The 27,983-nt window shown below is 34.6% G+C and overlaps 1 protein-coding gene across 1 annotated transcript; it reads right to left on the reverse strand.

The window, feature by feature from the left end:
* Positions 1-4,115: 4,115 nt before the first annotated feature.
* LOC144439684 (ubiquitin conjugation factor E4 A-like) lies at positions 4,116-27,856 on the reverse strand. Its single transcript, XM_078128921.1, has 18 exons — positions 27,755-27,856; positions 26,340-26,659; positions 22,670-22,767; positions 21,973-22,137; positions 21,354-21,498; positions 20,839-21,041; positions 18,889-19,074; positions 18,306-18,423; positions 13,908-14,114; positions 13,311-13,586; positions 12,246-12,654; positions 11,838-12,030; positions 11,142-11,255; positions 10,547-10,721; positions 8,698-8,774; positions 6,836-7,084; positions 6,250-6,407; positions 4,116-5,351 (listed from the first exon to the last, which is right to left on the reverse strand). Exons 2-18 carry the CDS (start codon positions 26,611-26,613, stop codon positions 5,114-5,116), a joined length of 3,285 nt encoding a protein of 1,094 aa, XP_077985047.1. The 5' UTR covers positions 26,614-26,659; positions 27,755-27,856; the 3' UTR covers positions 4,116-5,113.
* Positions 27,857-27,983: the final 127 nt, after the last annotated feature.

The following is a 27,983-nucleotide window of genomic DNA, read 5'->3' on the forward strand; positions in this document are numbered from 1 at the left end:
CATACATACATACATACATACATACACACATACATACACACATACATACATACATACATACATACATACATACATACATACATACATATACATACATACACACACATAGACACATGTAAAGACACATATACAGATACTGACAGACATACAAACAGACACTACGGCTGTGCTTTGGTGGCAGATGTTAGTGTTTGAAGTTGTAATTGGATATTGTTTTATGTTGATTAGCTGTGATTGGATAGTGTTATTCTAGATTGGGTGTGATTGGATGGCGTTATTTTAGCTTGACTGTGATATTGGTTGGTCTTATAGCTAAATGATGTTAATTTGGTGATTCACTCATGTAATATTATGTTCAGACAACTTCAAATGCAAAACAAACATATAGGTTCCATGTACAGTGTGGATGCAGAAGTAGTCAAGTTGATGTGTTGATTATCAGATTGAAAATAAACAATTGAAGTGATTAAAATCACCAAGTCCATTGTGTAATGTTTTCATTGCAAGCCTATTTGAATGCACTGTAAGAGAAGAGCAATGCTTATCTGTTAAATATGATTGGGCAAAGGATCCTGCTGTGTTTCTTGCATCTCTGTTATTGTTAGTGTAGAGTTGAAATATGTCTATCTTTGTGTAAAAAACGTAATGTCCCATGACTGAAACACCAAGCCTACATCATTTTAGTTGTATTTTTAGCTTGAATGTGATTCGATGGTGTTATTCTACACTATAGCTGTGGTAATGTCAGTTTAGGATGATATGGTGTGCAGTGATTGGTTATAGAGAACCTTAACTGTTGTCATAACAACAACACGAATTACAACAATTTCTTCACTGAATAACGTAATATTTCCATATACTAGTACATGATGAACATCTTCCGTAACTTACTGGCATGTCTTTACCTTTTTTCACTTTTGTGGCTAATGAAAATACCTACGTTTTTTTTCACAATTCTACAAATTTAGATTCTAAGCATTCCCTTGATTCTTGTTTTACTTTATGTTTTACGCAAGTAAATTTGGCTTATGTCTGTTTTGTGAAATCGCCGTGATAAGTACGCTTGTCAACGATAAAACACTGTCGCGGCTGTACGAGCGCCCTCAACGACGTACCTTATTCTCTAAATTACCTTTGTTTTATTCAGCTGTTTTTCTACAGAAAGTTTCTTTTGCTCATCTGAAAACATGAAGAGCCCCAGCAACGATCTATCTTATAGTTTAAATGACCTCAATATACCTTGTTTCGTTCAGCTGCAAATGTGAAGAGCACCATTGACAACCTACAAGTATAGAGTGACAGGGGCCTAACACCATGTTGACCAAGTATAGAGTGACAGGGGGCTAACACCATGTAGACCAAGTATAGCGTGACAGGGGGCCTAACACCATGTAGACCAAGTATAGAGTGACAGGGGGCTACCACCATGTACTGCTTTAAGTTTATAATCTATCCCTCTGATTCTTTCCCTTCTAGTAAAATGATAATATGATGCCTTGACATACTAATAAATAATAACACCTTGGCTTGTGTTGCTTGGTTACTAATAAATAATAACACCTTGGCCTGTGTTGCTTGGTTACTAATAAATAATAACACCTTGGCCTGTGTTGCTTGGTTACTAACAAATAATAACACCTTGGCCTGTGTTGCTTGGTTACTCGATTTCAAAGATTTTGAATACATTCTGTGTACCAAGTTGTCATAAATTTGTAAACCGAACTGTGCCTTGTAATATAGGGCAATAATTTCATACATCAATACACATTTGTACATCAAGTCTTCATACATCAATACACATTTGTACATCAAGTCTTCACATTTATATTTTCCAATTTTCTTCTTAAAAAGTTCAACATGATATTAAGATTACAACAAGAATATACACATGTACCAGTAGAAACTGTTTAATATGCAGCACATATGTGACCTTTCACATCTAATTTGCATATTCAGAATTATACTAATTTGCATACTGTTGTCATATTATGCAAAGATAAGGATGAGATTGTTCAACTACTTGAAAAAAATGAAGTATTTACATAAATTTGAAATAGTCACTGATAACTGTAAATCAAAGGCTTTAATTTCAAAATTAGGATAGATAAAGATGGAAGTATTTCTGAATACATTTTAGAGAATAGAAACACATTAACACTGCTTACAAAATAAATCTGGCATATACTAACCTAAAAGGATAAATCTGGCATATACTAACATAAAAGGATATTGGCACTTATTAAGGATAAGTTTTCTTTGAAAACTGAAAAGTTAAGATTGCAGCTTATGAACTTTCCCGCACTAAATTATACGGAAAGAGTTGTCTTCAATATAATTCACTTAACTTGTCATATCAGTCAGCACTTGGGAAGCTTAAATATGTAAACACTGCTCAGACAAGCATTCTTAGTACAGGTCTAGAGGGTTAAAATAGTACAAGGCAACTAACTTATTCACAGTACCTGTAGTAGCATTTTACCTCATATTAGAGGGTCAAAATAGAACAAGAAGGTTGACTTATTCTCAGTACCTGTAATTGCATTTTCTCATACTAGAGGGTTAAAATAGAACAACAAGGCAACTAACTTATTCTCAGTACCTGTAATTGCATTTTCTCATACTAGAGGGTTAAAATAGAACAACAAGGCAACTAACTTATTCACAGTACCTGTAGTAGCATTTTACCTCATACTAGAGGGTTAAAATAGAACAAGGTTGACTTATCCTCAGTACCTGTAATTGCATTTTCTCATACTAGAGGCAAAAGGGCGATATTAACAGATCACTGAGCGTTATTGCAGCTTACTTACTCACATGTTGCTGAGCTGCTAACTTTGTCGTAAATGAAATGTTCACCAACCAATTTTAGCCATGAGTATAGAAATTGACCCTTACAAGCACTAACGTGTGTTCTTTTTGTACAACTACTAGGTTCAGTCAAACTTACGCCCATACCAGCCTTGTCAACTGCTGTATTATGGGATACATAGAGCTACATATCAAGTATAATAAAAATGTAGGCAATACGTCAGGTTGTGTTTAGCTTGCATGCTGTACAGGTATGTATTATGGGATACATTGAGCTACATATCAAGTACAATGAAAATGTAGGCAATACGTCAGGTTGTGTTTAGCTAGCATGCTGTACAGGTATGTATTATGGGATACATAGAGCTACATATCAAGTATAATAAAAATGTAGACAATACGTCAGGTTGTGTTTAGCTGGCATGCTGTACAGGTGTGTATTAAGGGATACATTGAGCTACATATCAAGTATAATAAAAATGTAGGCAATACGTCAGGTTGTGTTTAGCTTGCATGCTGTACAGGTATGTATTATGGGATACATAGAGCTACATATCAAGTATAATAAAAATGTAGGCAATACGTCAGGTTGTGTTTAGCTTGCATGCTGTACAGGTGTGTATTATGGGATACATAGAGCTACATATCAAGTATAATAAAAATGTAGGCAATACGTCAGGTTGTGTTTAGCTTGCATGCTGTACAGGTGTGTATTATGGGATACACTGAGCTACATATCAAGTATAATAAAAATGTAGGCGATACGTCAGGTTGTGTTTAGCTAGCATGCTGTACAGGTATGTATTATGGGATACATAGAGCTACATATCAAGTATAATAAAAATGTAGACAATACGTCAGGTTGTGTTTAGCTAGCATGCTGTACAGGTGTGTATTATGGGATACATTGAGCTACATATCAAGTATAATAAAAATGTAGGCGATACGTCAGGTTGTGTTTAGCTTGCATGCTGTACAGGTATGTATTATGGGATACATTGAGCTACATATCAAGTATAATAAAAATGTAGGCGATACGTCAGGTTGTGTTTAGCTTGCATGCTGTACAGGTATGTATTATGGGATACATTGAGCTACATATCAAGTACAATGAAAATGTAGGCGATACGTCAGGTTGTGTTTAGCTTGCATGCTGTACAGGTATGTATTATGGGATACATTGAGCTACATATCAAGTACAATGAAAATGTAGGCGATACGTCAGGTTGTGTTTAGCTTGCATGCTGTACAGGTATGTATTATGGGATACTTAGAGCTACATATCAAGTATAATAAAAATGTAGGCGATACGTCAGGTTGTGTTTAGCTAGCATGCTGTACAGGTGTGTATTATGGGATACATAGAGCTACATATCAAGTATAATAAAAATGTAGGCAATACGTCAGGTTGTGTTTAGCTAGCATGCTGTACAGGTATGTATTATGGGATACATAGAGCTACATATCAAGTATAATAAAAATGTAGGCAATACGTCAGGTTGTGTTTAGCTTGCATGCTGTACAGGTGTGTAGACATAGACAGTGTGTCGCCAAAAGTAGTAAAATGTTTACAAATAGGTTTCACTCTCATCAAACTCAATCAGTAGCACAATCTTGCATTGATTATGTTTCATTCCTGATGCTTGGATAATAAGGTTGTGCAATACATGAAATTTGACTGTGAGTGCAGACCTTGTGTGCAAGTAGCGTGCAAATAAGCCTTAGCGGGAACACTGGTATGGGTGCATCAAAGGTGAAAGTTCACAGTTCATAGATTTTAGAAACCTGATATCTACTAAGATATGAGTTTTACATGAGGAAGGATTTAGACCCAACTACCAGTTTTTCTGAAAGTACAAACACTCTATTTCTGAATTACTGTGTCTTAGCACTTTAATGTGTATGTTTTTGTTATCATACTTAAAGGGTTCATTTTTGGGTTAAAGGCTCCTTAAGATATAATATGTTCTTTAATATGGCAGCTTATCATTTGTATATATGGCAAGGAAATCTTACAAACATTTTTCTGTATATATTTTTTTTTTCAAGACAAAGAATTTGACTTGCAGTGTGTGATGTGAAGTCTCACCATTTATACCCCTAGCCCATCCATTTGGAGCAAACTTCATGGCAGATCATGTCTTGCAAGTAAATTTGAAATGGAAAAAGTTGGCGTGAAGCACTAACTTTGATTTCCCCTCTTCTAGTATGGGTGACAGCATGTATTTCCATCTATATTCCTTTATCACATGATTAAAACACTCTCTAAACTAGAAATTGACTAATATCAACTACATTTCCTGTCTCAGTCAAGAGACATACCACCATCATCTGTTGACCCTTGACCTGTTGTCCCTTGTTCCATCAAAGAGGATTCCTCAGCCCACTGTACTACATCATCCATAGCTGCAGCGCCCTCTAGTGTTAAACTACTAGCTTTACGGTGTTCTTGTTTCCAATCATCAATTTTTTTCTTGAGTTCTGTGTTTGGGATGACTTGTTCCATTGACAGTTTTTTACGATTGAAAGGGTCACTCTGATCACTGTAAAATGACAATGATGAAATTGTTTATTTCATGTACATACATTTGTCACTATTGTCTCATTTTCTGTTGGTTGTTTACTGCTTAAATTTTGTCAGCTATGATATGATATATGATATGATATGATATGATATGATATGATATGATATGATATGATATGATATGATATGATATGATATGATATGATATGATTGAAACAGCTCAAAGACAAAATAAATAGTTTACATAGCCAAGCTCTAACATGGGCCTGTTCTCCTATGGACCAGTTCTTCTACAGGCCATTTTTCCTATCGGCTAAGATCTCGTACTGGCCTATGGGTCAAGTTCTGCAATGGGCCAAGTTTTCATATGGATAGAATTCTATTACAGGCCAAAAGAGCTAAAGGGATGAGTTCTCTTGTATTTGTGTCTCTTACATAAACATGTAAGTATCTATCCAAATTCTCTCTTTACATTGAAAGTGTCTAGCTTTGTAAATGTCTTGCAATTGTTGTTTGAAAGTGTCTAGCTTAGTAAATGTCTTGCAATTGTTGTTTGAAAGTGTAAATGTCTTGCAATTATTGTTTGAAAGTGTCTAGCTTAGTAAATGTCTTGCAATTGTTGTTTGAAAGTGTAAATGTCTTGCAATTATTGTTTGAAAGTGTCTAGCTTAGTAAATGTCTTGCAATTATTGTTTGAAAGTGTCTAGCTTAGTAAATGTCTTGCAATTGTTGTTTGAAAATGTAAATGTCTTGCAATTATTGTTTGAAAGTGTCTAGCTTAGTAAATGTCTTGCAATTGTTGTTTGAAAGTGTAAATGTCTTGCAATTATTGTTTGAAAGTGTCTAGCTTAGTAAATGTCTTGCAATTGTTGTTTGAAAGTGTAAATGTCTTGCAATTATTGTTTGAAAGTGTCTACCTGAGTAAATGTCTTGCAATTGTTGTTCTATCTACTGTATGGTTGGAAGTTGGCAAGATAACGGGATCTGTCATTAATGTTGACATAATTGGGTCCAGAAATTCTTCAGGAATGTCTCCTAATATCTCCTCTTCTCTTTCTTGTTGTATTGCACAGGCCTGTAAATATACACATAGTGATTTGATCAAAAAACAAGCATTTCAAAATAGATTAATTCTATGATATTGTCATTTTTTTTTAATTGATGTCCATGGCATTGCAACATAACTAATTGAACTAATATCTCATTATTAGACATGAAATTGAATTAGTTTAAAACATCACATTTTTAGACAAAATTTCATTAAACAATTTCTACCATAGATTGCATCATCTTTTCTTGACCAATATCTCACAAGACACCATTACAAACATAGTCTATCAAATACCAGACCAGCTAACCCAGTGGTATTTCATTATAAAGTTTGAGCTTGTCTTGAATTTTGACCTAAGATCAAGTTCTGTTTGAACTTTGACCTATAACAGAGTTCTGTTTGAACTTTGACCTAAAATAGAGTTCTGTTTTGAACTTTGACCTAATTAATACCTTGACTGTCTTGGCAAATTTCTCCACTTCTTGTATGAGTTCAGGTCTTCCAATCTTGGTTAGGACACGAATTGCACTGGGAAACAATTTATCATTGTATGACCTGCCATCAGATGACACCCCAGCACGGAAAACTTCACTACTCCCTAAGTTGATGTAAATCTGACATATGTCAGCAACCAACTGCTGTGGTTTGAAATCTAACTCACTGAAATCTTTGACCTTCAAGGAACCCATTTTAGGACCAACCTACAAAAGAGTGATAAGTATGTTAGAAAAACAGTACCAGGAAATGACAGGGTACATCTGAAGGACACAAGACTTAATCTGATTAAAATATGATGTAGGAACATGGCTTGATTACTTTATTTACATTTATTTTCTTGGTGTATAAAATTTTTTTCAACTTTGTTCTTCCAGGAGAGAGCTTATCTTCCTAAGAGGCACTCATTCTCAGAACAAAAATAATCCCAAACAAACAACTACATTTTAAGGAAATAGAGGTAAATAACTAAATGTAGCAATTGTGCTGTATTCCTACATTAGATTTTACTCAGATTGTACTGGGACCATGTTTTCCATGTGATGGCAAGGCTGTATTAGGTAATATTGATTACCTGGTAGCACTATACCAGGTAAATAATTCAACATGGATGTCACCCTATCCACCACTGAAGGACAACACTGGAGTACATGTAGACAAAGATCCAATCAGAATTGATAACATTATGTGTACTCAAACATTATGGACCACAACATACATATTGGGTCCTGTCAATCATAAGAATGATCTATGTGTACTCAAACATTATGGCCCACAACATACATATTGAGTCCTGTCAATCATAAGAATGATCTATGTGTACTCAAACATTATGGCCCACAACATACATATTGGGTCCTGTCAATCATAAGAATGATCTATGTGTACTCAAACATTATGGCCCACAACATACATATTGGGTCCTGTCAATCATAAGAATGATCTATGTGTACTCAAACATTATGGCCCACAACATACATATTGGGTCCTGTCAATCATAAGAATGATCTATGTGTACTCAAACATTATGGCCCACAACATACATATTGGGTCCTGTCAATCATAAGAATGATCTATGTGTACTCAAACATTATGGACCACAACATACATATTGAGTCCTGTCAATCATAAGAATGATCTATGTGTACTCAAACATTATGGACCACAACATACATATTGAGTCCTGTCAATCATAAGAATGATCTATGTGTACTCAAACATTATGGCCCACAACATACATATTGAGTCCTGTCAATCATAAGAATGATCTATGTGTACTCAAACATTATGGACCACAACATACATATTGAGTCCTGTCAATCATAAGAATGAGCTATGTGTACTCAAACATTATGGACCACAACATACATATTGGGTCCTGTCAATCATAAGAATGATCTATGTGTTTTGAGCAACAGACATATAGACGAGGCCAACCATGGTAAACAAATATCAGGTACAAATTGCATGGACTTCTATACCTTGTACTAACATTTTGGTGGGTAACCCTGGTAACAGAGAGTGGCAAATCTGGTAAAACATTTGCAGATTTTCATACTTGTTTTGATGGTAACCTTGGTAACAGAGAGTGGCAAATCTGGTAAAACTTACATTGATTTATATACCTTATACCATAATTTTGGTGGCAACTGGTAACAGAGGGGGGAACTCTGGTAAAAGTTGTATAGATTTCTATACCTCCATCATAATTTTGGTGGAGTATCTTGGTAAAATGTGTACTTTACCTACTAAAACTTACTACAGACAGAGAGACAGAGATAAACAGACTGTGTTACTTAGTGGGGAGAAAATTACTTACCAGGTGGAGAAGGAAATAATTCAACATAGATGCCACCCTATCCACCATTGAAGGACAAGTAAATATGGACTGGATTTCTATCAACAGAGGAGACAAAGAAGAAATGATGATTATTGTAATGACATAGGCATATTGGGTTCACATTCTAATTCAACAATTTACAACTAAATCTAAATAAAATGAAAGTCCAAAACACCAAATAAAGTAAAATAAAATAAAATACCTTGTATGTAATTTTCATTGTTTGAAGAAGGCATTGAAAGTACACAAGCTGATTTGATATGTTTTGGAGTAAGTGTTGCTACATATTACAATGTACTAGTAGTATTCTACTTATCTAGAGGGTAGAACCATGGACAGTGAGTAGAACCATGGACAGTGGGTAGAACCATGGACAGTAAGTAGAACCATGGACAGTGGGTAGAACCATGGACAGTGAGTAGAACCATAGACAGTGGGTAGAACCATGGACAGTGAGTAGAACCATGGACAGTGGGTAGAACCATGGACAGTGGGTAGAACCATGGACAGTGGGTAGAACCATGGACAGTGAGTAGAACCATAGACAGTGGGTAGAACCATGGACAGTGGGTAGAACCATGGACAGTGAGTAGAACCATGGACAGTGGGTAGAACCATGGACAGTGAGTAGAACCATAGACAGTGGGTAGAACCATGGACAGTGGGTAGAACCATAGACAGTGAGTAGAACCATGGACAGTGAGTAGAACCATAGACAGTGGGTAGAACCATGGACAGTGAGTAGAACCATAGACAGTGGGTAGAACCATGGACAGTGGGTAGAACCATGGACAGTGAGTAGAACCATAGACAGTGGGTAGAACCATGGACAGTGAGTAGAACCATAGACAGTGGGTAGAACCATGGACAGTGGGTACAACCATAGACAGTGGGTAGAACCATGGACAGTGAGTAGAACCATAGACAGTGGGTAGAACCATGGACAGTGGGTAGAACCATAGACAGTGGGTAGAACCATGGACAGTGAGTAGAACCATGGACAGTGGGTAGAACCATGGACAGTGAGTAGAACCATAGACAGTGGGTAGAACCATGGACAGTGAGTAGAACCATAGACAGTGGGTAGAACCATGGACAGTGAGTAGAACCATAGACAGTGGGTAGAACCATGGACAGTGAGTAGAACCATGGACAGTGAGTAGAACCATGGACAGTGAGTAGAACCATAGACAGTGGGTACAACCATGGACAGTGGGTAGAACCATAGACAGTGGGTACAACCATGGACAGTGAGTAGAACCATAGACAGTGGGTACAACCATGGACAGTGGGTAGAACCATAGACAGTGGGTACAACCATGGACAGTGGGTACAACCATGGACAGTGAGTAGAACCATGGACAGTGGGTAGAACCATGGACAGTGAGTAGAACCATGGACAGTGGGTAGAACCATGGACAGTAAGTAGAACCATAGACAGTGGGTAGAACCATGGACAGTGGGTAGAACCATAGACAGTGAAGAAGAAATCTATTGTGCCATCAACTGTGCTAGTATAATATGTATTATGAAATATCAAGGAATCCCCTATTATGCCATCAACTGTGCTAGTATAATATGTATTATGAAATATCAAGGAATCCCCTATTATGCCATCAACTGTGCTAGAAATGCAATACCTGTAATGCCGGTAAACTAATATTATACTAGATCAGTTTAATCAAGGTTTTATTTGACATATTTTCATCCAAGTAGAAAAGGATTATAAACTCATAACAAAAACTGTTCAGGGCCTCTGTTCAATAGCAACTTTGAGTAAAGGACAAGTTACTATCAAATCATCAGTAACACAAACATTTTCACTTACCTTTGGTGAGAAACTTGAGTGTATGTATTGTGTCGTTTGACATAATATTATGAAACCTTGTTAGTTGTATATAACCATTTAGCATAGATTCACGTTCTGATCTCTCACGTGTTGTTAGATTCTTCCATTCATCATTATCACGAGCTCTCTGCATATCCTTGACTTGAGTTAACAGCTGTAATTATCAAAACCATTTTCAATTAATAGAATTACACATCAAAAGTGTTAAAGAAGTACAAGATTTTTTTTTAGAATTTTACGGCTTAAGAAGGATTTCAACCTCAGGTTCTTGCACTATTAATGATATCTTATTAGTGGAGCTATAAAAAAAATTACTTGTGATTATTCTTTTGTTTCGGATCAATTTCTTTCTAGCAATCTGCAAGACAGCTGTTTTTCTTGCATAGATTTTAATCCTATCAAAACTGGACCTATATAAAAATATAGTTATACATAACGTTATTATAACTCACCTGGAAAGTTTCATCCAATAGGAAGACAGTATTTATATTATTAACATATTATTTCACTCACCTGGAAAGTTTCATCCAATAGGAAGACAGTATTTATATTATTAACATATTATTTCACTCACCTGGAAAGCTTCATCCAATAGGAAGATAGAGTCATTCAACAGCAAGTTGATAAACCTTAGAAATAAAGGTGGGTTGACAGCATCTATTTCCTTCTCAGCTTCAACACATAATTCCTATAAAATGGAAAATATCTGAAAATTATACCTAATAATAAGTAAATTTGTTAATAGAGCTTCTTGTTGGTCTTAGTTATCAGCTCTCATCTACATCTACCTAAGTTTACAACTCATTTTGATAGCTATCAGCTCTCATCTACCTGAGTTTACATAGAGTTCATTCATATACTAGGAAAATAGTGATTTTCACCAGATTTAATTCCCTCTCTGTTTTCGGTATTTTAAAATTGTCTTTGTATCAAAACAGTACGTTTGTTTGTGTGCCAATTTAGAAGTGATTTTACAAAGTTTCCCATTTATTTCAAAACTTGTAAAACTATGTACTCTATTTTTTTTAAATATAATAATAAACAATACAGATATTATATGTATTTCTCATTGATTTCAAACCAATCAGAGTGAAACTTTTGACAGGTTTACAGTGTACCAATAGCAACCATTGGTAATTACATGTACCATCCAATGAAAACACTGCAAATAGTTGAAAGGTTTACAGTGTACCAATAGCAACCATTGGTAATTACCATCCAATGAAAACACTGCAAATAGTTGAAAAAGTAAGAGTTCAAAGAGGTTCACCTTAATGCTGTCTCTGTGTACATCCATTTTCCATACATAGTCTAATACTTTATACATAGGACGTCTGTAGTTAAATTTTTGTTCAAACTGATTAGGATCACCAGTACATTCAATAGATACAAAGACATGAATCAAAGCTGTGGACAACAGTTTAGCCAGTCTGTTTTCTTTGTATAAATCATCTCGGCTGGACCTAAAATACAACAGATCAAGTAAATATGTTATCATTTCATTTCATGATTTCTACTCTAAACAGACTTTGAACACACTGTAGTACTTATTTGATTCGAAGATGGAAATACTTTTATACTGTGCAAAAATTGACACTTCATGAAGTGTTTTACGTAGTCACTGAATGGTCAAAATGGACTTAAGACTACTGTTTAGTCTAACCAGAAAGTTACTTACATGCTGCAGAGCAGTCCAGCTCTTTCTGATGGCATAAGTGTCTCCAGTGTTTCTGCCATCCTAGCTCTCAGATGAGGGTTGGTCATACGTTCTGGAGTTCCCATATACAATGTAATAAACGTCAATAAATGATGTAAATTACTGCCAGCAGATTGGAAAACTTGGTGATTAAACCGATATAAAAACAACACTAAATCCAGAATATTTTCAGCTAAAAGTTCCGGCATACATGTTAACATTTTACACTTAGAGTCAGGTAATGGTACTGTTGGCATTATTAATGTCTCTCTATCATCAGTCACTGCATAGTGTGAAAGATAAACTGATGTGGCTGTGACAAGGTCAAAGTTCAATTGCAGATGCTGGGGTTCAAGTAGAGCAGCCTTCATACACAGAAACACTGTCATTCCTGTAAGATTATAAAATAGTTAATTGTTAATTCTACAAGTTTGACAAGAGAATCATCTTGGTAGGAGTTTTACAGTAACAATGCAAACACTGTCAGTGTTCTCATTCTGGTAAATATCACCCCTACTTCTGATACTGTCATACAATGTCATATGGGGTAAAAACAGTGTGGCTTGAATTTGGCAGTCACTCTTAGAGGGGGCACTTATTTTTGGATCAAGATGCACAGTCAGGAATGATTCTGATTTTAGTTACATAGAGACTGTTAGTATGTAATATATCTTGTATCCACTGTTGTTAGCTTGTCACTTTTACTTTCATAGTAAATATATAATCAGGAGGGAGGTAGACTACATGATACATAATAAGTCATGTAACTCAGGCCTCACTGGCCAGCTGATGCTTGAAGGCACCCTGTAACTGTATACCTTACAGACTAGGAGTGTGGGGGCTTGGCAGAAACTTGTCCAAACAAAAATACTGGGCCTTTGACCAAGTGAGGGCACTAACACAGATGGGTATGGATGTGTTAGGTAAGTGACTGGCAAAACAAAGCAAATGTGTGTATGTAGATGTTCACATATTTGCACACAACCAATCTGAACATAAAACAATATTACAAAGCAGACAGTTTAGGGATACACAAAAGTAATATACCTCGATCCATTTCTTCTTTCAATCTCTGTACAACATCATCTGCAGCACCACCACCAAAACGTTCTTGATTAAGTCTCCTCGCATCATCAAATGCCCTCTGAATGCGATTCAAATCACGTGTCAATCGCGTAAACTGTGTATAGATGCAATGAAAACCTAATCGTAGACATCTATGGGTCATAAAGAAGATCTCAGTAGAAAAGTTGTACGGAGGTCTGCTTGCTATGGGTTCTTCATTCTCTCCAAGCTGTATTAGACATGTCTCCTTAGCTAAACCTTGGAAGCAAAGTGAAAAACACTGTCATTTTGACATATACTAGAATCTGAGTGTTCTAATGTCACTAACATGATAACAGAATCGTGATATATATATTTTCCTAAACACAAACACATCTATATACACTTAAATATTACATTTCCTGATATTTTTTCTTCATTCAGCCAGGGGGAATATGGGTGACCTAAGGGGCCTTGTCACTATGAGTCAAAAGATAAGAAGTGACAAAACCACTTAGGACATGATTAGTTTCTGGCTGAATGAAGAAAATACTGGAGATAATGTTTCCAGTGAGTAAATATCAAAAGTTCTAGAATTACCTTTCATATGTACACCAGTGTTAACCATTTCATCTGATGTACTGACATCGACTTTAGAGTAGGTAGGGTCAATCTTCATTAGTTTCTCATTAACATTCACAGTGAACGGCTTACACAACTGTAGTAACACAGACCCTAAATTTAACATAAAGCCATCTGTTGCAAACTGGTGACGATTGTTCATAATGTTCCAGATTTTAGCACGACCTGAAAAATGATTAAACTTATTAGTTTCATGTGCTTTCCTTTTTTTTGCTTTCATGTTTAAAGGATACAAATTGACTTACACATGTCTACACCACTGAGTCTCTTCTTGGAAAACTGAACGAACGATTGAACAAACATGCATTTCACTGTAGGTAGTCAGAAATAACATAAAATCTAGACTACTACATGTATAACAGATATGTACATCCTGTGATAGGTCTGATTTATCTTGGTAGAAAGTATTATTGAATCTATTGCATGAGATGTGTTAGCGCCCTCATGCACACATAGGCCCAGTGCTTTTGTTTTACCAAGTTTTGTTTGATATAATTGGAAGCCATAAACATAATAGCAGATAATATGAAACCACGGATGTTTTTATACTATAACATGAAAAACTACTGAGAGACAGCACCGTGATCGTACAACTATAACTTGAAAAACTACTGGTAGACAGCACCGTGATCGTACAACTATAACATGAAAAACTACTGGTAGACAGCACCGTGATCGTACAACTATAACGTGAAAAACTACTGGTAGACAGCACCGTGATCATACAACTATAACATGAAAAACTACTGGTAGACAGCACCGTGATCATACAACTATAACATGAACAAGCGACCTATCGGTCAGAATAGCTCCGCTGTTGTTTTTTTTTATTTAATTTTTTATTTTGGTGACATGTAGAAGTGGTTCAGGTCTTCACTATGCAGTTTTGTTTTAGCGATGCAATAAAGTGGTTAGTGGTTCATATGATGTCTCACTATAAAACACATTTTACACAGAAGTTGGTAATGTATTGTACTTTTATACCATAGTCACCATTTTATAACAAAAATCTACTGTTATGAAAAATTGCACAAAATCTCAGAAAAAAATGACTGGGAAATGCACGCAAGAAAAAGAAAAAAAGAGGATTTTGAGGTTGGCTATAAATAATTCCAGTGTCTTACAGCTGTAACCCTGGAAAATTTTAATGATGAATGAAATAAACTAGGGATCTAAAATAATTTTGAGGCAATTTGAATTTCAATTTTCTAACAAATTTACAAAGTCAACAACATTCAACTTGTACTAGTTGTGGTAGATATATATAGGGAAGAAATGTATTAATCGACATCTTAGTTTCCGTACGGCGACAATCTCAAGTACCCGGAAGAGAGTCATTCTCAGCCATACGTTACAGTGGTAACACTCGTTCATGTTCGGTTACCTTTCACAAAGAAAACACAACGAAATGGTTGAAATGATCTTTTTTTTAATTTCTTTTCATCACAACAACAAAATCTGCGTGATTGATCAAAAGTGTTGTAAACTAAACCAGAAAGAATTATCGGACTGGCTAAACTTCCCGATGAACTGGAGTAAGGTCCTACTACTTCCAAGTAAGCCTCGATAGTACTATAGTACGTGAGAAAATCGTCTCAAACTAGCGATACAACTTTCAAAATATAACTTGACATGTCTTCATTTGTTAGAGTTATACAATTCAAGACGGGTTTTCACTCGAAAACAACAATTCTGTGAATAATGACACTCTGAACGCAGCGATTTCTCGGACGATGTTACCACTGTAACGTATGGCTGACAACGACTTGCTTCCGGGTTAGTCCCTCGTATCGTGCATACGGGTGGATTGTCGGCGATTAATACATACATCGTCTGATATTTTAATTCACAGTGTTTCTTGTGACCGGCGCCTGTCAGCAGACTCTGCCATTTTTTTCATCATTCCATTGTATTTAAACCTTGTACTTGACATTTCGCAATATTTATAATTCTCAACAAAATACCTCAACATGCCTCACTTCGCTCGTACTCAAAGCAGCCCCGCGCGGTATGATCACTGACACTGATGACATGATGAGAGAGAACCTTTTCGGATTTACATGTAAAACGGGGAAAGATACGCAAAACATAATGCAAAGTCTGAAGCCAAATTAAAGTTGTAATTATTTTAATTATTTTTACTTGCCAAATATTTGCATTTTGGAAAGGCAAGACACGTTCATGTCGTTTAACTTTACATGTGAACTGTCGGCCATAACTTCAACCGCATGTCTGGCATGCCCTTCCTTACGCAAGTTGTCTGAATTCTGGTTCACTGTCATTCCAAATTGCACGACAATATAGAATTAACCACAAGTTACATGTTATCTGAAAACATCACACTTTTATAGTGGGTCTGAAGTGTGATTTTAGTGAGTACCAAGAACGTCCTGTGTTGATACTCAAGATACTTGCTGTGGAAAATCGCTCGGTCAAATGAGGTCACCCTCAGCTTCTGGTCGAATCAGGATAGAGTATGCAAATGAGGATGTTGCGGACTGATTTGAAGTTTACAACCCTGTTTCGAACAAACGCTTGTCATTTGGGCGCCCAATGCGTAGAATTATGACTATAACACATATTACATTGCTTGTTTGACGTCAATAGTGTCTTTTGAAAAGTGGCAGTTTACTTAAAGTCTCGTCGACTGATTTCCAATATGGCGTCGGTCATTATGCTCATTAACATATTCATTTTTTTTTCAAATTACAAAAAAAAAATCATAAAAAATAAAAATGAGGATGTGCTGACTTGAAATTAACAAATCTGAGTAAGCTACCCCCTGCGCATCAACACGCCAGATATCAAAGCAATCTAATGAGAGGTTTTCAAGGAGTTGATGAAAATGACATTTTATGAAAAAAAATCATAAAAAATTGAAAATGGCACAGATCAACTTGGCATGAACAAATCTGAATAGCCTCCCCCCAGGGAACATGCACACCAAATATCGAAGAATTCCGACTGTCACTTCCGGAGTAGATAGTAAAAATATAAAAGTTTGACGGACACCTATGATTCACTCTACTCTCTATACCTCAATACCCACCTATACCTAAAGCTACGCTTTCAGCTTTCGCTGACAGCGGAGCTAAAAACTACTGGTAGACAGCACCGTGATCATACAACTATAACGTGAAAAACTACTGGTAGAAAGCACCGTGATCATACAACTATAACATGAAAAACTACTGGTAGACAGCACCGTGATCGTACAACTATAACATGAAAAACTACTGGTAGACAGCACTGTGATCGTACAACTATAACGTGAAAAACTACTGGTAGACAGCACCGTGATCATACAACTATAACGTGAAAAACTACTGGTAGACAGCACCGTGATCGTACAACTATAACGTGAAAAACTACTGGTAGACAGCACCGTGATCGTACAACTATAACGTGAAAAACTACTGGTAGAAAGCACCGTGATCGTACAACTATAACATGAAAAACTACTGGTAGACAGCACCGTGATCGTACATCTATAACTTGAAAAACTACTGGTAGACAGCACCGTGATCGTACATCTATAACTTGAAAAACTACTGGTAGACAGCACCGTGATCGTACAACTATAACTTGAAAAACTACTGGCAGACAGCACCGTGATCATACAACTATAACTTGAAAAACTACTGGCAGACAGCACCGTGATCATACAACTATAACATGAAAAACTACTGGTAGACAGCACCGTGATCGTACAACTATAAAATGAAAAAATACTGGTAGACAGCACCATGATCGTACAACTATAACATGAAAAACTACTGGTAGACAGCACCGTGATCATAATTAAAGCCTGAAAACAATCCGACAGATACAATACAGGGGTGGTGTTGTCAGAAATTTGATTAAACATATCTGAATAGTCTGGAAACAAACTGGCAGATACAATACAGGGGTGGTGTTGTCAGAAATTTGATTAAACATCTGAATAGTCTGGAAACAATCTGGCAGATACAATACAGGGGTGGTGTTGTCGGAAATTTGATAAAACATATCTGAATAGTCTGGAAACAATCTGGCAGATACAATAAAGGGGTGGTGTTGTCAGAAATTTGATAAAACATATCTGAATAGTCTGGAAACAATCTGGCAGATACAATACAGGGGTGGTGTTGTCGGAAATTTGATAAAACATATCTGAATAGTCTGGAAACAATCTGGCAGATACAATAAAGGGGTGGTGTTGTCGGAAATTTGATAAATCATATCTGAATGGTCTTACATCAGAGAGGAGTCTATTCACATTGTGTTGTTAAACATACAAACATTTTAATATCGTCATTTTGCTGCCTTACTGATGTTGACAAGAAAATAAATGATACTTTGTGACATTGTCCTTACCTGAGTTAGCTTGTAGACAGTTTCCTAACCATTCTAGGAAAGCATGTTTTATTTCAGGTGATGATTTCAAAATTGCCAAGAACAACTGATACAGTTTCTCATTCATAAAACTGATTGGCTATAAGAATGTGACAATGAAAAAATAGGAATTACATATCATTAAGATGAGATATATTATTATTCTTATAGAATTGCATAGTGTGTTGACACAATGAGATATTATTAAGATGAAATACATTATATTTCTTATAGAATTGCATTGTGTGTTGACACTAAAGGCTATAAGAATGTGACAATGAAAAAAAAAGAAACCTGACATCAAATTTGTATAGGAGTTAACTTGTATATTCTTTTTGTTAACAAACCATAAAATATTTGATGTTGATAAAACTTGATAAGATTGTACTATACCTGCCATAAACTAACCTCTGCAACATTGTGTTCTTGCTGTGTAGATCTGGCTGGTTTGTCAAAGAACTCATAAGATTGTACTATACCTGCCATAAACTAGCCTCTGCAACATTGTGTTCTTGCTGTGTAGATCTGGCTGGTTTGTCAAAGAACTCATAAGATTGTACTATACCTGCCATAAACTAGCCTCTGCAACATTGTGTTCTTGCTGTGTAGATCTGGCTGGTTTGTCAAAGAACTCAGCTGGACCTCTCTCTGTGGTCACCAAACATGATAAAGACAACAAACATCCCAGACAATTCTTCTCATATTCTCTCCCTTGGTTAAGATCCCTAGGGGTAATGCTCTTCAATAACACCTACATAATACAGACATAGATAGTGATAGAAATATAGTTATGGGTATTCTAGGGAATAAGAACATTAAGATCCCTAGGGGTAATGCTCTTCAGTAACACCTATATAATACAGACATAGATAGTGATAGAATTATAGTTATGGGTGTTCTAGGGAATAAGAACATTAAGATCCCTAGGGGTAATGCTCTTCAGTAACACCTACATAATACAGACATAGATAGTGATAGAATTATAGTTATGGGTGTTCTAGGGAATAAGAACATTAAGATCCCTAGGGGTAATGCTCTTCAGTAACACCTATATAATATACTAGACATAGAGTGTGATAGAAATATAGTTCTGGGTGTTCTGGGGAATAAGAACATTAAGATCCCTAGGGGTAATGCTCTTCAGTAACACCTATATAATACAGACATAGATAGTGATAGAAATATAGTTATGGGTGTTCTAGGGAATAAGCAAATATTCTCATATTCTCTCCTTTGGTTTACAAAATGTAGGTCCCTCAGTGTTATAAGTTTCAGCAATACCTAGATGACATGCTAATCTAATGCCATGTATGTATATGTTATTTGCCAAATACCGTTCCATATCTTGCTGCGAGAGGTAATTTTTCCGGTAATAACGGAGAGCAGGAGGCGAGCCATTATACCGGAAAAATTAACTCGAGCAGCAAGATGTGGAACAGTATTTGGCAAATAACATACTTATACATCACCTGCGACGATGAATTCATTTTTGAATGTCTAAAAATGCTGTTTCATTTTTAAATAAAATCACTTCCGTGTTATACTGTTGAGCGTAGTATCATGCACCTCTCTGATAACTGCAATGCGGTTGTTTACATATCAGCCTTAACTTTATCATCCAATCAGAGTGCGCGTTTGCTCCGTAGTATGACGTAATGTTTACTATTTGCATATCACTCAGCGATATATTGAAACTTATAACCATCAGCTGAAAAATGAGTGCGTCTTTGTTTTGCGTACTGTATTCCATTAAATGTACATAAATGTTCGTGATATGTTTTGTTGTTCTAGTTAAGCAAAAATTACACCCTTTGTGGTGGTAATTTTGATATCCTTCATAAATGTAGGAATTCATGTTTACGATCGCGTGACGACCGTGCGTTCGCCGTCACTGGACTTTCACGGTTGTGTGTGGAATTTTTGACTAGTTCCCTGTGACATGAAAAGTACAGTTCAAAGACTTGTCACAATGTATACAACGGTGATATTTTGTTCGATTGACAACAAATTTGGCATTGGAAATGCTTGTTATAGCTCGATCTCTAGTTGTCTGCTGGATTTGTTTACAAGGGGACGTGCAGTGATCACGTGATACAACAAGCAAAAATACGGCTGTTGGTGAAAAATACGCCTGTGTATCTGCAGGGCTCTCGACCAATCAGAATGCGAGATTGGTGACAGGTGACGTATAATATAAATTATACAGTTATGGGTGTGCAAGGGAATCAGTGATTCTTGTCATCATTTGGATAATTTGGATGTTTTCAATTTTGAAGAAAAACAAAACTGGACTTTTTCACGAGTGCAATGGAATTTCAGAAATACATTTGTACAAATTTTACAGACGACATAGATAGTATATGGTGTGACATACAATATTTTCAGTACAAATGTTCTGACTTAGTCTGTACATACAATTTTTCAGTACAAATGCTCTGACTTAGTCTGTTCTGACTTTGTCTGACTTAGTGCTCTGACTTAAGTTTGTACATGACACAATACTATCTGTCCATACCTTGGCTAGACTTGGTCTTGATGTAAAGAACTTGACAACTTCATAGAAGATGTGATTTGATGAATTCATAATTGACCTATGACCTATCAACCTGTCATATGTGACTTCTAAGACTGGTAAGAAAGTATGTTCCAAGTCATACTCAGCATCGTCTTCAAGATTTTGACAGATAGAGTCTAGATACACTAACAAAACATCTAGTTCTGGTAGGAATTAAACAAAATAGGTTATTTTATTTGAGGGTAATAACTAATATAACGACTTTGACAAACACAAACTACTAAAAAGACAGCATACTAGCTGAAACTGGATTATATAATAATTTGATTGTAATATCAAACACAGTATTGAAGTATTGAATCATCCATATCATTTTTTGTATTTTGTTGTTAACTTGTTGTGAAAAAATGGGTTAATCTGTTGACAGAGACTGAAGTATGAAGTCAAAAATTGAAAAATGTTTCAGGTACTTCCCAGACCTGTACATTCTAAGTATGTATAAATACGCATCTTACCTCCTGATGTGTACTTTTCTCTAAATAAGTCCACAATTTGACTGTGTATGTAGTCCATACCCATAACTTCAGGTGTGGTTAATGCCGTCACAGAATAGGAAACAATCAACTTTCTACATCGTTCTATAATTTCTTTCTTGCTGTCCTGTAGGGTATAACAGGTAAAGGTGAGACCAAGTCTGTTTATCATATTTTCAATCAAAAATTGTGTGAAGGGTAGATGTATGATGAGACGATGAGATGAATATTGACTAATACATGTAATACATAGCACTTGATATCAAACTCAATTAACTAATACATGTAATACATAGCACTTGATATCAAACTCAATTAACTAATACATGTAATACATAGCACTTGATATCACACTCAATTAACTAATACATGTAATACATAGCACTTGATATCAAACTCAATTAACTGCTTGTTAGTTTTATGTCACATCAAGGTGTTAAAATTCTATTTCAAGTAATGAGAATTGATAATCTACCTGTTGTAATTCTATTTCAGGTAATGAGAATTGACACTCTACCTGTTGTAATTCTATGTCGGGTAATGAGAATTGATACTCTACCAGTAGTAATTCTATGTTGGGTAATGAGAATTGACACTCTACCTGTTGTTTGTGTTGTTTTCTTGCTCTGTTATAACAACCAAGTAGATAGTGTAAAACTGATGTCTCCCTAGCATCAGATTCTGCTCTATTATTTCTTAGATTTGTACCAGTTGTATCAATCAAATGCTCTGATGGGTTTGGCATTAACAATCTCTCAAACAATCCCTGTAAAGAGTTAAACAATAAAGCGATATTACAAATGAAGATTTGCACTCACAGAATCAAAAATTCACTCCTAGATATGCTTCCACAGTGTGAGTAGAAATTTTCATATCTAACTACAGTACTGTATGAACCCCAAGTCAATGAACATTTATTCTATTCTCTATTCTAGTCTATACAATCACCGAAAAGTACAGTAATGGGTCCATGAACATTTATTGTCTTCTCTTCTATTCTATTCTCTACAATTACCAATCACTGCAAAGTACAGTAATGAGGCATTACAGTAATATTGATTACTCCCTCCCTCTGTTTGAGAGTTTCTGTTATAGATATATTATTTTGAGCACACAAAGTCTATTTTAGTAACAGTTGGTACCAACCAACATTAAGAGTATTCTAATTATTCCATTGACATACCTGGTTACCATGACTACAGTTCACATTAAATCCAATGATTTTCTTTACCCAGAATAGTACAATACATGATTTTTCATTTCATAGATGGAGAGAGACTTCATATTAAAGGTCTTACCTGATCTAGATTATCCCAATCTAACCAGAAATTATCTTGTGATAACTCTGGTAGGTAAACACAGTGACTTGGTACTTCATTGGCAATAGCTACAGGCTCTGCAAAACAGTAACAGTAAGAGTAACAGTACATGTGATGTAATTACCTTGTAGCAACACTATTGGATACTTATATCATAGACAATAGATCTCTATGCTTATTGTATGTATAAGTTTTAATTCAGAATCAATTAAGATGTGTCGTCAAAACACAATACATGATATCTCTATGCTTATATGTATAAGTTTTAATTCAGAATCAATTAAGATGTGTCGTCAAAACACAATACATGATATCTCTATGCTTATATGTATAAGTTTTAATTCAGAATCTATTAAGATGTGTCGTCAAAACACAATACATGATATCTCTATACTTATATGTATAAGTTTTAATTCAGAATCTATTAAGATGTGTCGTCAAAACACAATACATGATATCTCTATACTTATATGTATAAGTTTTAATTCAGAATCAATTAAGATGTGTCGTCAAAACACAATACATGATATCTCTATGCTTATATGTATAAGTTTTAATTCAGAATCTATTAAGATGTGTCGTCAAAACACAATACATGATATCTCTATACTTATATGTATAAGTTTTAATTCAGAATCTATTAAGATGTGTCGTCAAAACACAATACATGATATCTCTATGCTTATATGTATAAGTTTTAATTCAGAATCTATTAAGATGTGTCGTCAAAACACAATACATGATATCTCTATACTTATATGTATAAGTTTTAATTCAGAATCTATTAAGATGTGTCGTCAAAACACAATACATGATATCTCTATGCTTATATGTATAAGTTTTAATTCAGAATCTATCAAGATGTGTCGTCAAAACACAATACATGATATCTCTATGCTTATATGTATAAGTTTTAATTCAGAATCTATTAAGATGTGTCGTCAAAACACAATACATGATATCTCTATGCTTATATGTATAAGTTTTAATTCAGAATCAATTAAGATGTGTCGTCAAAACACAATACATGATATCTCTATGCTTATATGTATAAGTTTTAATTCAGAATCTATTAAGATGTGTCGTCAAAACACAATACATGATATCTCTATGCTTATATGTATAAGTTTTAATTCAGAATCTATTAAGATGTGTCGTCAAAACACAATACATGATATCTCTATACTTATATGTATAAGTTTTAATTCAGAATCTATCAAGATGTGTCGTCAAAACACAATACATGATATCTCTATGCTTATATGTATAAGTTTTAATTCAGAATCTATTAAGATGTGTCGTCAAAACACAATACATGATATCTCTATGCTTATATGTATAAGTTTTAATTCAGAATCTATTAAGATGTGTCGTCAAAACACAATACATGATATCTCTATGCTTATATGTATAAGTTTTAATTCAGAATCTATTAAGATGTGTCGTCAAAACACAATACATGATATCTCTATGCTTATATGTATAAGTTTTAATTCAGAATCTATTAAGATGTGTCGTCAAAACACAATACATGATATCTCTATGCTTATATGTATAAGTTTTAATTCAGAATCAATTAAGATGTGTCGTCAAAACACAATACATGATATCTCTATGCTTATATGTACAAGTTTTAATTCAGAATCTATTAAGATGTCGTCAAAACACAATACATGATATCTCTATGCTTATATGTATAAGTTTTAATTCAGAATCTATTAAGATGTGTCGTCAAAACACAATACATGATATCTCTATGCTTATATGTATAAGTTTTAATTCAGAATCTATTAAGATGTGTCGTCAAAACACAATACATGATATCTCTATGCTTATATGTACAAGTTTTAATTCAGAATCTATTAAGATGTCGTCAAAACACAATACATGATATCTCTATGCTTATATGTATAAGTTTTAATTCAGAATCTATTAAGATGTGTCGTCAAAACACAATACATGATATCTCTATGCTTATATGTATAAGTTTTAATTCAGAATCTATTAAGATGTGTCGTCAAAACACAATACATGATATCTCTATGCTTATATGTACAAGTTTTAATTCAGAATCTATTAAGATGTCGTCAAAACACAATACATGATATCTCTATGCTTATATGTATAAGTTTTAATTCAGAATCTATTAAGATGTGTCGTCAAAACACAATACATGATATCTCTATGCTTATATGTATAAGTTTTAATGCAGAATCTATTAAGATGTGTCGTCAAAACACAATACATGATATCTCTATGCTTATATGTATAAGTTTTAATTCAGAATCTATTAAGATGTGTCGTCAAAACACAATACATGATATCTCTATGCTTATATGTATAAGTTTTAATTCAGAATCTATCAAGATGTGTCGTCAAAACACAATACATGATATCTCTATGCTTATATGTATAAGTTTTAATTCAGAATCTATTAAGATGTGTCGTCAAAACACAATACATGATATCTCTATGCTTATATGTATAAGTTTTAATTCAGAATCTATTAAGATGTGTCGTCAAAACACAATACATGATATCTCTATGCTTATATGTATAAGTTTTAATTCAGAATCTATTAAGATGTGTCGTCAAAACACAATACATGATATCTCTATACTTATATGTATAAGTTTTAATTCAGAATCTATTAAGATGTGTCGTCAAAACACAATACATGATATCTCTATGCTTATATGTATAAGTTTTAATTCAGAATCTATTAAGATGTGTCGTCAAAACACAATACATGATATCTCTATACTTATATGTATAAGTTTTAATTCAGAATCTATCAAGATGTGTCGTCAAAACACAATACATGATATTTATCATATTATATCTAACAAATAGTAACAAACCTTTCCTAAATACATACGGTAGCATGTCCAGTCTCCCATTTCTATTCTGTGAAACTCTGAATGTTCATATACATGTAGACCAAAGACCCTCCATGGTGGGTAAGGTCTATGGTTTAATAACATTTACAATGCTTACCGCTATATAAACCCTTGTAAGGGCTATGGTTTATAATATTTACAATGCTTACCGGTATATCTTAAAGTCTTATCCAAACTTTGAATGCTACATTGTACATACTGTCATGAAAGGTATCAATTCTTCTACTAATATATCAACATGTATCACACATGCATAAATATACTGCTAGTAAACTATGTAATAGATTACATGTAGCTAAAGACATTTGGAACTAACTCCATTTCTGTCTAGCTCAAGGATTTACTACATTTGTACTTCTCAATATTGCTCCAATAGGCAACTTGTAAACCCACCATCTTGACTATGTGATGATATATGTTGTAAATTAAAATCAATCAATCTTGTAAACAATATTGTTAAACTGTTTGTAATCTTGTAAACAATATTGTTAAACTGTTTGTAATCTTGTAAACAATATTGTTAAACTGTTTGTAACCACAATTAATCTAATTATGGTTACCCTGACCACTGTAGATTTACTTTATCAATAGCTACAGATGAGGTATTATGATAACTACAGATAATCCCATAGTCCTTTGCATCTGAGGGCAAGCTCAGTCTGGATTGCAAGTTCCCTCTTGATGTATGTGAAACTATAGTAACTATCTAGGTCAAAGGTCAATGTTCAGTCAGGGGTCATAATACCAACCTTTATCAACTGTGATAAGAAATATCCTTTGAATGACATTGTTAATTTGTAGTTTTTCATCAGCCAATGATTTAATCTCACTCTGTGATTGGTCTTCAACTTGACTCTCTCCTACTTCCATGTCTGCTGAGTTTTCTGGGATGTCATTTCCTGGCAGGTTTTTCTCTGTGATGTTTTGTAGTTCTGGTGTAGCTGGTTGCAGTAGTGCAGCAAATGGGTTATCACTGAGATCTATGTTAGGATTGGGTGCCGGCAATTCTGCTGGATCTGTCATTTTTCTGCTTTATTCAGTAATCCTTACATGTGACAGTGCAAAGACTCTGGTGATGAAAACATGGAATTAAAACCATTGTCAACATTGGTTTCCTGCAGTGCACATTGGTAATGTTTCACTCCACTTTTTATTGTACTCCCTCAACAGTTTGGAAAAAGTGGTTTTGAAATACATGTATATTGTAGTAAATTGAAAATAATAGAACGTAAAGCTACATAATGATACAGTATATTGTATTATTTTCTTAGGCAAATTTACATGTATTACAAAACCATTATTTTTGGGGTCAAGATATTATTGATCATGTAAGTACATGTGTGCATGCGTACATATGGATGGATGGATGTATGGATGTACATGTACATGTACATGTACATTGTATGGATGTACAATGTACATGTATGGATGGATGACTGTGTATGTACGTACGTACGTACGTACGTACGTATGTATGTATGTATGTATGTATGTATGTATGTATGTAATTTACATGCAGTTACCTACCGTATGTAAACTGTATTATAATACTTTCATGTATATGCAAAATGTATAGTTCACATTGTGTGTGCATCTACCTGTCTAATATACAAACATTTACAAACATCATGGAAAAACAGAAAAGGTGCAAGAAGACATTCAATTTTAAATGTCATCATTTTGATTTTTACACTTTTATAATTTAAATTATCATTGCTGATTAATAAGTGAAATATGACCAACACCAGATATATATCAAATTTATACATGTACATGTACATGTAATTGATATATGGTAAATCATCATACCATGTTTATATTTTATCATTTATTTAGGAATTACTACAATTTAAATTATGTCTGTGGAATGCCTGCATTTGGCAGCACATTGATTCATATCATTTTATATCCCTCAATGACTTAACAAAATTTTCATTTTAATTTTAAAGAAGATGGCGAAGCTAAGCCATGATGGCGTCCTTACCTGATAGCAACCTACCGTAATAGATCGAGGTACCAATGTGAACAACTACAACAAGCCGATAATGTACTACTAGTATACAGTAGTAAGGCGCAAGATTGCTTCATAAAATTTCAAAGTACGCCGATTCGCATGTTGCATTGACTTCACAAAATAATCTCAGTGTTAGTTTGACTTCCTTACCTCAAAATATCTATTGAAAGTTAAATCGAGGACGTCTGATCCACAAAAATCCAAGGAATATGTTACCGGGAATGAACACGTCAACTTTTGCAAACCAGGAAGTGTCCTGCAACACCTTAAATGACAGTGTGGATGTATAAAATAGTGCGTGACGAATTTTGAATAAAAGTGGCAAAATATCTCAAATTATTGTACCAGAGGACAACCAAAATACTTTCTGATTATATTG

This window comes from Glandiceps talaboti, chromosome 9, assembly GCF_964340395.1.
Source record: "Glandiceps talaboti chromosome 9, keGlaTala1.1, whole genome shotgun sequence".
Lineage (NCBI taxonomy): Eukaryota > Metazoa > Hemichordata > Enteropneusta > Spengelidae > Glandiceps > Glandiceps talaboti.